The sequence below is a fragment of the Puntigrus tetrazona genome, chromosome 15, assembly GCF_018831695.1.
Source record: "Puntigrus tetrazona isolate hp1 chromosome 15, ASM1883169v1, whole genome shotgun sequence".
NCBI lineage: Eukaryota > Metazoa > Chordata > Actinopteri > Cypriniformes > Cyprinidae > Puntigrus > Puntigrus tetrazona.
In genome coordinates, this window is record NC_056713.1 from 13542898 (window position 1) to 13555573 (window position 12676).

The 12676-nt window shown below is 36.7% G+C and overlaps 1 protein-coding gene across 4 annotated transcripts in view; it reads right to left on the reverse strand.

Moving 5' to 3' along the window:
* The window catches only part of usp32 (ubiquitin specific peptidase 32), a 39219-nt gene that overhangs the window by 21205 nt on the left and 5338 nt on the right, over positions 1-12676 (reverse strand). For all 4 annotated transcript variants that reach the window (XM_043259113.1, XM_043259114.1, XM_043259115.1 and 1 more), the window contains exons 2-5: positions 10164-10291; positions 5232-5337; positions 4606-4724; positions 2925-3084 (exon numbers count right to left, since the gene is read on the reverse strand). In XM_043259113.1, the coding sequence (XP_043115048.1) occupies positions 2925-3084; positions 4606-4724; positions 5232-5337; positions 10164-10291 (513 nt within the window). The remainder of the gene's footprint in view (positions 1-2924; positions 3085-4605; positions 4725-5231; positions 5338-10163; positions 10292-12676) is intronic.

Here is a 12676-nt window from a genome sequence, read left to right on the forward strand (position 1 = left end):
TACTAATACACTGAAAAGCGCATAAATTGACCTTCCAATAATGAATGTATACAGTCAATTGATTAATGACAAAGGCAAACAACTGCTGTGTATGCGGTTTGAAGCAACCTATAGGCAACTGCTTTAAATCACTAATAGAACAGGCTTGTCGATATTGGTTTGCTCCTGCCCTATATTAATGGTTGTGTTTTAAAGCTTACTGAGCTCCTACCTGCACAGCATTATCAATTCTAACGTATGATCAAATACATTTTTCTCATTCCCAGTTAAAATATCCAAAACATTTTCAATGCACAATCTAACATGTTTATCCAGATTTTTGCACAGTAAAACTAAGCTACCTCCTTGATCAATTTAATGCAAAAATAATATTTAGGTAGAGTCTTAAAAAATGTCTACAAAATGAAAGTACAAATAGAATGTTAATCAGAACAACAGATAGCCAGATAGAAAGCCAGCTAGACAATTACAATTAATTTAAATAAACCTAAAAACTCACTAAAACCCTTTATAAAATACAAAAAAAACCCACTATGCCATAATACATTTATTTAATAGTAAGTATAGTATTTCTTTATTGCACAATGCACACTTATGCCTAATATGCGTTTTAATATCTCTGTTAATAAGGACTGTATGATCTCTGTATAATATTATAGTCTTTGAAAGCAATATTTAAAGTGTACCTGAAGCATACTTGAAATAGTTCCAATTTGGCATTTAGTTTACTTCAGCACTACTTCCACACAATTAAAATGAATTAAGCACAAAATTAGTTGTTTCAATTTAGCATACTTAAGTTTAGTACAACTGCAGGGTATTTTCTATTAACCACAAACACAGTGAGAGTAAAATTTGTAGTATACAAAAAATACAAAATAAATAAAATATAAACACATATTAGTATTTTTTTAGAGAATACAAAATATTGTATTATAGTTCTAAGTATTAGAAAAAAAACTAAATCTAGATTTCACCAATTAGACAATAGATTGCTAGATTTTTACCAATTTAAAATGAAATATAGCTATCATAGCATCACTTGTGAATGTGGGTCAATTGAGCCATGCAGCACACTCCGAAAACATTACAGGCTTCCCACATTACGATTTCATGACAGCAAAAGCACTGAGTGACGAAGCGGGTGAGAGATCTTCAGCCCCTGAATAAATCATTGTTTCTATGAGAAGAGATGGTGCTCAGATTCTGTCACTGTACGAACTTGGGGTCTCTGAGTGAACGGAGCCATTTCCTTCACCGTGTCAATCAGGTTTTAATAGCTGGGTGGCAGTGACAGCTGCAGCAGGGCTGAGTGTGTGCAACTGCTGTGTGTGTGTTTACTGAGTGGGAAGTGTTGCCTGTCACTCGCCATTATCTCACACAGTTGCCTCTCTCCCGGTGGAGGGCAGGCCGACTGATTTGCTGATGCCTCCCAAGTGTCAGGGAGGAGAGGGAAGTGGACAAAACGAGACTTGCAACCTGCCTAAATGCTCTACAGCTTGGACCGTCAAAGAGCAGATTACTGTCAGCTTCAGCGACACGCAGTGTCTCTGGTACCTTATTAGTCATTTCTTATTAAAACACATATTTCTGTAAGCAGCCAGTCCAGAGAGCAGTGAGAGCATATTCAGAAAGTACTAATGGGATCGTGAGAGAGTTCAGGAAGTATAGACAGTCATAGTTGGGTTCCCGAAAGCAAAAATATTATTCATTTTTACACAGTGAAATTGATTTCTTATGAGAATGTACAAATCTTTCAGGACAGACTCATCACGAGCTCTGAGACTGATGGTATATGATTCTCCAAAAGCCATACGTTTTTCAACAGTTGCCTAATTGAAGCACTACACACTACCCATAATTCAGAAGAGATCTTCCTGGTTCCACTAATCAGAGACGTTGTCGTTACCATAAAAACAATAATAGATTAGTCTACTGAAACTATCAAATCGTGTGTATATATTACATATATATATATTTTAGTGCTGTCAAATGATTAATTGCGATTAATCGCTTCCATTTTTTTAATTATTACATATGTATACGAACAGTGTATATTTATTCTGTTTATATAAATACAAACATATAAAGTATATATTTTACAAATATTTACGTTTATACATTTATATACAAATATATTATATATATATATATATATATATATATTCAAATTCTTATATATATATATATATATATATATATATATATATATATATATATATATATATATATATATATATATATATATATATATATATTTCATAAATAAACAGAACATGCTTTTCTTTAATATATACCTGTATGAGTTTTTATTTACTATATATATATAAATATGAGTGTGCCAATATGCGTATTGTGTATCAACATTCATGGGTTCACAAGCATTTTCCAAATCAAAGTGAAAATCCTTGTCAGTGGAGACTTTGAAATGAGCTGCACGTTGTGCGTCAGCAGATGAGAGCAGATAGAGATGTATATAGTTTTATACATCAAAGTTTTAATATATTAGCACATTTTAAAAACATTTTAAAATATAAAATTTGCTATACGTTAACAACAATAAAAATAAATTTATGACATTAAAACAGCACCATCTGATAATGGCATGATTAATAACGATTAATTGTTTGACAGCACTAGTATATATTAATGTTTTGCAACACAGCCTGAGTAATATACAGATTTGGAAAATTCAGCCATCACAAGAATAAATTAGATTACAAAAAAACAGAACAGTTATTTTAAATGTGTAATAAAATTCCACAATATAACTGCTTCACACTAACCTCTGTGATTATAAGAGATTTATTTCAACATTTATTTTAACAAGAATACAGACAGAGAGTTTTGAGAGCGTATTGAGAAGAAGTATTCAGTATTGAGAGGGCATTCAGATAATACTAAAAGAAAATAATAACACTTACAGTGTGTGACACCTGCCAGGGTTTGATAGAAAGTGGGTGTGTCGCTGTCGTCGGTCAACGTCACGCACACGCCACCTGACAGCAGCCAGCGGGAGAACGTGAAAGCATCTTTATTCTGCAGAAGCCAGCTCTTAAACTTCTCGTAATTCACCTTCTCTCCCTGGACAGAAACAGACAGAAATGTTGCGCATAAACACCAGCGTACATTTCTCTAACGAACCCATGAACTTTGAGAGTGCAGAAGTGAGAAGTTAGACTTCATGTTAGCTGCTTCCCGTCGTGGAGTGTAGGGGAAGCTCTCTCGTTATTAATACGAACTGAATTCTGCTGTATGCAGATACATTTGTGTGAGTGGGTTGAGCAAAGAGATAAGAGAGAGTATTCAAGCTGCTGCCAAGGGATAACCAACAAAAGTGCTGCACTGGGTGGCTTTTCCTTAAATCAAGAAAGTGATGCTGCAGCAAGAAGCATGAAGGCTGAGGAAAGAGTGCGACTTAAAGAAGAGCTAATCGAGAAATAGAAGGGAAAGTATGTCAAAACGAATTACGTGACCTTATTGGCTGCAACATTTGCACTGTCAACCTTTTAAGCTTATTATTAGAGCAGGGCTATAACACAGAGGAAGCTCTCTCTCTAAACACAAGCTGAAATAGGGCATGTGGTTCAAAAGGTACTGTATATATAGATTTTGGCAATCAATGTCAAAGTGTCACAGGTCTGACAGATTGGATTAAAAAGGCATGTAATCCATTTATCAGCCAGCAAATAACAAACTGGTTTCGGTCTACACTTTTCACTTTTCACACAAGTAGATATTGATAATTATCATGATAAATCTTTATTTGTTTTAAGTTAAAAGCCAGATTTTTGCAGGGCCATTTTAGTACTCTACATGAGAACCGTATCTTTAAATGCTATAGCTTAATCACAAAAATACTGCAATTATATTCTATTATCCCTTTAACACATTAACTTACATTCTATATGAATACCCCACATTTCTGCCACAATACAATGGAGCATTTATTGTTACTGCAGTAAATCCATGGTAAATGATGGTGATTTGTAAATAGAAAAGTCTTTTAACTGCATTGCTATGCAGTGTTTCTTTGCCAGCACTGTTTCATCAAGCTTTAAGCTTAAAAGCATCTGTGTCACTAGTGTTCTTCGCTGAACTCAAGCACTGCACATTGAAGCTCACAGCACAAAGCCGTTTATTGGTTGCATGAGTGAGATTTATCTGAGAGTGAACACATCTGCTCTACTAAGTTCATACTGCGCTGTCGTATGAACCTTGATCCGAGTGGGTAAATGGTCCGTGTGGTGCGACACAAACGATTAGTACCATTTCATTCCCCTTTTGCCGCATAAACATTACGTCAAACGTTAATCAAACTCATTATCATTTTATGAACTAAATTATATCATGCTAATTATTCCATTTATTGACAAAGTTATGGCGTTTCCATTTATTGACAAAGTTATACCGACTTATAATGGCGCAAAATTAATAGAAAGAATATAAATTTAACCCTTCTGAATGAAGGCAGATTCATTTCCTGTTAGTAAATAAAAAAAAAAAGAAAAGAAAAAGAAAAACACTATGTGGCTGTGTGACGGTTTGCCTGAGGAGTCTAGTAAGGCTGAGGTAAAGAGCACAGGTTAGTTTTCCTGCACTGACCTCAGTGAAGCACTTCCTAAGAGAGGGCGGGACCTCTCCATCCACCGAACGCAGCATGTTCTCCACATCCTCCCGGACCACATAGGACCCCGAATCACTAGCAAACAAGCTGAAGATGTCTGTGGATACAGAGGAAGAGCTGGTTAATACACACAGCAGGCAATGTGTCTTGCACCCTCATATCAATCACAGCTGTCAGTGTGACACATGAGAGTAGACAGTACCTCTATAGGGAATAGTCTGTCAAGTGGAGTGTGTATGCGGCTACCACTTAGACTAAAGAAACACAGATCAAAACAAAAGCTAAATAACATTTGGATAATTGAATATGCTGAGCCTGAGGTGTGCTTGTTTAGATTGCTGTTTGAAATGGAATTAGATGAGCACCTCTTGTGACAAGCAAAACATAACACGTTCATTTGTAAGGCTATATAAGGTCATTTTAAAGTGATGCTTTAAATACCGACTATAAAGCTACTGCACTAATTAATCTGTTATGCATCATAGAGAGCATTTATAAAGAAAAGATTTAATTACTTAGAAAATAAAATAATGTGCAAGATCAATATATAAAGTATAACAGGTAGGATATTAGTGGACAGCAATGTGCCTCTCTGTAAACCTACATTTGGCTTTCTCTTCATCGCGTCCTCTTGTTAATAGAACCAGTCCAACGATCAGGTAGTTGAAGTGCAGCCCTTTAGATGTGCCACCAAAAGAGTTGTAGATCACCTACAACAAATGAGCAAGAGATGCACTTTAAAACACGGCCTGTTTTGTTTCAAAAACACTGTTTTCAGTTTTGCAACTACATGAGTCACAGCGTTCACTGGCACTGAGCTAGATTTTGCCACAGAATTTAACTTTGTGTAAAATGCAACCAACGCAACAATAACCAATGGGAGTGAAGATAGTTCTCCACTACTTGATGCAGTCAAGTAGGATTCTAAAAACCAACTCGGATTAATGATTTATCCATTGTCACTATAAATGCCCCTTCTTAAAGAGCTGAAGAGATGAATTGCACATAATGATTATGCAAATGTCATACAATGAGATCTACATAGATTAAACAGGAAACAACAAACAAAAAAAATATATTTATCAGCAAGCATAGCAAAAAAAAAAGGGTTTTACAGATATTTAGAAGACAAAGTCATGCAACCAAGAAACAAAGAAACAGAAAACGTGCATCTTTTGAATTACTCCATAGTTACACAACAAAGAAAGTTCATTGTTTCCCATCAGTACGCTATTTCTAAATCTACTGGTGTTCAGTGCTTAGACAGCCTGCCTGGTGTTAGCCATTATCTCACGCTCTTTTGATTTCTGCTGAGATTCAAAGAAGCATCAGACTTTTAATGATAATGCTCCCTAGATACATATCTCCCCATAAATCAGCTGACAATGTTTAGTTTAATACAGAGGAAACATTACAATCTCTCTACCCGCACTGCAGGGCTGCATTTAATGTGTTTCAGTATAAAAAAATATTCCTGCAAAACGCGGCCCAGCAGGAGGCTTACTAGTAAAATACTTTTCTTTCCGTTTTTGATCATTTCTATTCCACAGAGACATCTCAAGCAAACATAATTCACTTTTATGCCTGGTATGACACCATGTCTTACCCTTAACGCCACATATAACTAAAATTTTCACGCCTCCAGATGCCTACTGCACAGTCTAGCGCTCTGCAGCATACAAGACAAACACTTACTAGGAAAAAAGCACAAGAACATTGTAATGTTTCCTGCAATTCTGTTGGTATTGTTAAGGCTGGGATTTCCACACACTGACAGCTACTTTCCCGTTGGTATCAATCTTGTCAAAATGTACATGACCAAGTCCAAATGAGTTTTGACTGACAAGTTAGACTGCAAGTTCACTGGCGAGCAGGGTTCTAATATTCACTTTTTTCCCCTTAGCTAGTTGTCAACGAACGACAGAAATATTTACACACATTTTTGTGAAAACAAACAACTAAATAAAATAACAAATTAAAATTGTGTTAAAGCACTGACCAGTTATTCTGTTTTGTACTCACCACAACAATTAAAAAATAAAAAGTAAATAAATATGTATCAAAAGGAAATGTAAATACTACTACTACTAATAATAGTAATATAACACAAAGAAATGTCTCTGACCGTCCGTTTCCTAGGTAAATTTATAGTAAATCTACTGGCCAGTTACTCTTGACCAAATATAATATTATAGTTGGCACCGGGAAAGTGTTCATTTTGGACCCTACTGGCAAGTCTGACTGAAGTTAAGGTCTGGTTAATGAACAGTGTGTTGTCCTCCATCTCTACAGCTCTGGCCTCAGTTTTATGTGGATTCGTCTGAGTAAAGCTGGCTGCGGTCTTGGCCAGAGGGCAGAGAGGATGTCAGCGCTCAGGCTCAGGCTCGGAGGAGCTGTCAGCACTCGACTGGAATGCACGGTTTACCATCATGTTGAAATCAGTACACAAAGCCTCCAGCTTAACATATGGCATTTAGTTGATTGTTTTAATTGCTTTAGCTTGGAATCCCTTTTGCTGGGTGGATATTGGTACGTGTACAGACATTCACTTCTTATGGGCTGTTTGCACACATAAGTAACTGCATCACTGTGATTCTGAAGGTGGTATGTATTCTGTATGTCATAATTTCGGGATGAATATAAAATATCTAACAGAACATCTCTGGTTCATTTAATTTGTTCTGGGAACTGCGCTGTACAGATACATAATATACACGAACGCAGAAGCCATTCTTATTGAAAGCTGCTTTCATAATGAATAATGTAGCATGCTTCCGTACTATGTAATCATTGCCCTTTGATGTAACACAAACACCGAGCGACTGAAGGTAGAGGTAATGATCAACTAGAGCATTCCAGAAGCTGACACGCGCACATACAGGAAGTTGAAGGAATAAAGGGGGGAAGTGTGTGGTGCTGCAAGGGATCTAATGAGGCTGGGTGCTAAAGATCAGTGAGAGGTGTTGGCTGGCTGGCTGTGAGCTGAGTTCAGGGGAACCGACCCACTTATCACAGCGATGAAATGAGCAGTTGGGTGCCTGGGGGTTCCCTTTGCCTGTGCCTCCCGATTATGGACACATCATGAGATGTCACCTGCAGCCTATAGATTAATCACCCACAGGACACAGACACTGCCTATCTGCCATACAAACACATGTGAGTGCATGTAGGTTAAGTGAATAATATTGATTTTGAAGCGTAGTTAGACAGGGTGGAGCTACAGTTGTACAATTAACTGGTGAAAGATTGCGATATCGATTCAAACACCATAAGATTTTATTCCTAGATGACTAGGAGTGGGTGTAATGACCAAAATCCTATCACAATAGGAGTACTTTTATTTTTTGCTTTATGATGCTGAAAAACTCAAGGTTCAAGGCCAATAAAACAGCAAAACAACTGTGCATATAGTAAAACGAGTTCTTTTTCACTGATAATTTTGTTTAGAATCACTTGTTTTTAAACCGCAATACCTTAAAACATGTGCAAAACATTTTGTGCCCACAAAGCAAACAAACACCATGCGTAATTGTAACCGTTATAGAGATGATAGTCCAAAATTTCTACCAGTTAATCATATCTAGGCTTACAAGGTTTGTTGCAATCGAGCCACTCTTGTGCCATTATTTAACGCCCCAAAAAAAAGAAAGAAAAAAAAAAAAAAAACATGTCTTAACCCACTTTGTACTTGTGTTGTTAGATGATTACCTGTGTCTGATTATCACTGCCTCTGCTTGTTTGCAACCCTAATACTAATTTGTATAATATATGGTGCTTGCTTAAATACACTGAACTCAACAAATCAGCAAGTTCAGGGCCCAAGTCCCACCCCTTGAAATTTCCAGACCTTTTAAAGTACTACCTCATGAACAGGGCCTTTCTTATGTGCAAATTTATTTAGATTGTGGTTCCTGCAGTGGATGCACACCAAGTACCGGCACAAAGTCCCTAGATCCTGGGGAAAGTTCCTGTGGTAGAAATGAGGCTTTGGTCATTGTCGACATGATCTGGCTGTGTCTGTGTTCTTTAATTTGCGTTTTGCCACTCACAGAGTTTACACTCCCATTAGCCCTGTGATGGGATTGTCGTCTCATGCCCTGTTAAGTATATCTAGCCTTAACTATCACAAAAAAGTTTGAATATAAACAGTGATATCTACAGTACAGTACAATTAATCTAGGAACAAAAAAATATAAAGTATTTGAGCAAGTCAATGATTAATTATTTTAAACAGATTTTAAAAGTAATTATATGAAATGAATAATTATATGATTTTCTTAAAAACAAATGTGGAACAATCAGGATCTCGTTTTTTTTTTTTTTTTTTTTTTTTTTTTTTTTTTTTAAAAGGTGATTATCAATTTACTAAAGGAATATACAAGCTGAAAATGTGAGGAAAATGTCAACTTTGAGTCAAAAAAATGGTCTGGAAATCAGCACAGACTGCCAAGTAAGATTATGTAAAAATGTGCAACGCACAGAATCATTTTAGCAGAAGAGTCACCTGATAAAAGCATTGCAAGGTGCTTGGCAAGAATCAGGATTAGTCACAGTACAAGGTTGTGGGAAAAGTGCTAATAATAACCCCATAACTACATTGCTCTCTTTTTCTGTTTTTCTTGGATGAGTGGCAGCTTTATTTTGTTGAAAGAATTTCATTGGATTTCAGCCATGACTGAAAGTACATAACAATACCCGGCGAAAGATTCATGACTGTAGAGTCAAGTCCGGTTAAAGGCCTCCATGGGTTTTAAAGACTTTATTTTAATTGACACTAAAACGTCAAAGAGATATGCCTCCTTCTAAAGTGCTTTTAGAGTATTGATCCAAAACATTATTCACAACAAAACTGGCCAAGAGTTACACAGAAAGAAGCCGAAAATAACTAACCAGGCTGGCCTGCAAATACTAGTTCCTATGACAACACGTAGAAGTATAGACCAGACTGGTTTCTGCTGAAATAGAGGGGGATCTCTGAATGATTCATCTCGCAGAGAACAGCCTGTAAAGTTACAGTAGACAGGTAGAAAAGGCCACATGAACTCACGGTTACAGCGGTCAGGTCATGGGGAAGTCTTTAAATGTCAGATGAAAATGTGTGAGCATGTTTTATCATAAACCTTTCAGTTTGTTTTTCTCTAGGTTACAACTGGTAACCACATGACTGTGGGCATTTGAAGCATCAGCAAAGAAAAACTGAACTGCACACAAACAGGGAAATAGCTTAGTCAAACAGCAGCCACGCAAAGAACGAACAAACCAACAGTGGGGAACTGCAGGCTGTAAAAGTTTATCTAAGCTTTTGTGACCATCTTGTGTGTTTTTTTAGTCTCTGGACACTAAAACGCGAAGCCCAAATACAAAATGTAACCTAAATTCATCCATGAATACGCCTGGCAGAAAATAACGCAAGGGAACAGACTGATCAATCAAAGAACTGTTAAAATATGAAGAAACAGCACTGAAACGAGCAGTGGGTGGCTGGAGAGAGATCATGATTCTTTGAGGTATTCTGATGAGGTGTATGTTGACTGACCTCTGCAACTTTTGAAGGAACTCCATCGCCCAGTACTTCTCTGAAGAAGCATTGCTGGGTCATATAGACAGACAGGCCACTGGTCCTCTTGAAGGCATCTCGCAGACGTTTGAGCTCCACATCGGTAACTGTGAACAAAGTAGGAAGTCATCAATAAGCCGCATAAGACACGAGATTATTATTAAACTGCTTTACTGTTTTATACCAGTCTCTGTCCAAAGGCCTGCTCAGATCAAGAAGTTGTGTTTATATATGGCATTAAATGATGTTACATTTTCCTCATTCTCTGAAGAACAATGTCTGAAAGAATATCTGAAAGAATTACATAAAATAAAATACATTTTAATTAGGCTATAAAAAGAAGGTATACATTGCTGTTCAAAGGTTTGGGGCTGGTAATTGTTATGCATTTTTACATGCTTTACCTGCAAACAGGTATTAGGAAAAGGCATAAAAAATGTAGCTGCTGAGCAAAATTCTTCATTGCCACCTTTGCACAATTCTCCTCTAGCTCAAAGCATGTCGAGTTTTGATGGCAGAGAAGGACTACGGTCAGTTCTCTTTCTTCTCTCACTCACACACATACACACACACACACACACACCCCTTTTAAAACACTACCGCCTCTGCAGCCTGTATTTAACCCAGACACTGCTGCTTCACGCCACTCATAGCCTTGTACTGCCTAGCACAACACATCACAGACCTGCTCATAAACCACAGCACTGTTCTATCTGACCCATCCATAACAGGGTCAGGGCCAAAAGTAGGGCCAAAAATACAAAGCTCTCTGCAAATGGGATATTTCCAGAACAGAAAAGAACAGGCTTTGTCTTTCAAATACCACAAATATATACATCCAGGGATGGTTAATTAAGTTGTTCCAAAACTGCATAACATATATGTTTATTCTGTTGATATTTTAAGAAATGTTTTCAATAATTACAAAAATTTTACAAGCAACTGTCCGCTACAAACTGTCTTCTTCAAGTTTTGTCTTTATGTCCATAAAAATCTGGAACGACATGAGAGTAAATGAGAGGTGACATAAATTCCATTTGTGGGTGAACCATGGCTTTAAGAATGTCTGAATTTATCCAGCAAATAGTGCGTCCACAACAAAAGAAAGCTACAAATGCCACTCTATTGTAATAACAGTTGTTAGCATATCACCGAAACACAGTGACTGTGACCCCAAAAGAGCCCCCTCTGTTCAGAGCAGAGCCATTTGAGGACTGATATGCACTGATGACTCAATAGAGTCATCACAATATGGAAGCTAACGCTCTCCTGCCCTTTGTTTTGTTTTATTCCCCTAAAGAAACATGTATATTTTATAGGAGATGTTTTATGCCTCTTTTTACATATGCAATCTAAATCTCTGGTGTCCCCAAAATGTGTGTGTGAAATCTCAACTAAAAATGCCCCACAGATAATTATTACATCCTTATGAAAATATCTATTTTGAGGGAAAGCAGAAAACAGGCAGATTTTTGTGCCTCTCTTTTTAAATGTAAATGAGCTGTTAATCCCTGCCCCCTTTCCCAGAATAGATCTGTGCCATTACACCTCGTACCTGCTAAAAACATCTGTTTGATTCTGAATGTCATGTTTATTGCACTCAAATGTTGCATTTTACACCATAATAAATTGCACGTTTACATTTGACCCGTGTGGCAGCAACAATATAAGTTACAGTAAATAAATCAATAAATCCGCTGCTCTCCTCTGAGGCTCTGTTAGCATGTTTTGCTCAAATTTTCAACATGGCATTTGAACTGGTACACTGTTGTCACTTGTGAAATCAAAATGACAGTCCCTTGGGTGGAAACCTACAGATTGAGGAATGGTACTATTACAATAAAATCCCTTTGCAATGTCACTAGGGGAGCAAAATCAGACGCTAATTTTTTTTCAGAGGCTTGTATAAAAAGGCTCACTAAAAGTTACTGGGTTAATATTTTTCACGTTTCCTTGGTTGGTAGATGCACTAGGTACCTGATTTAAAAATTTTGATTTTCATGAATTGTCATTAAATAATAATAATAAAAAACAACTAACTAAAAATAAGTTTTTTATTAATAAACAAAACTTTTAAAATGTACATACACATTGTTGTTGTTACAAGCAATAATGACTTAAATTTTACAAACACTATGTAATTTCAAAACAGATGTAATTGAAAGTATTTGTAACTTGCAGTTCAGTAATTGAGTCAGATGTTGTTTCAACAGTCTTATCTGACTGATTTAGTTTTCTTTCTTGCGTGGGAAACAAGGTTCAGTCTAAGCTTAATTCTGATTGGTTGTTTAGTGCTCGGCATATGTGGGCATGTCACTGGGATGTGACTTCAATGATACTGAAAATAATTACAACTGAGACGGAATCTTGTTAAGGAACAATTTCAGCACAAAAAACAGACTTTGAGCCAGAACACTGTCATTAAAAAGCTGCATGAAGCCCATGAGCTGTTTCAAGGATCCGGAGAGATGTATACTATGGTGAATCACATT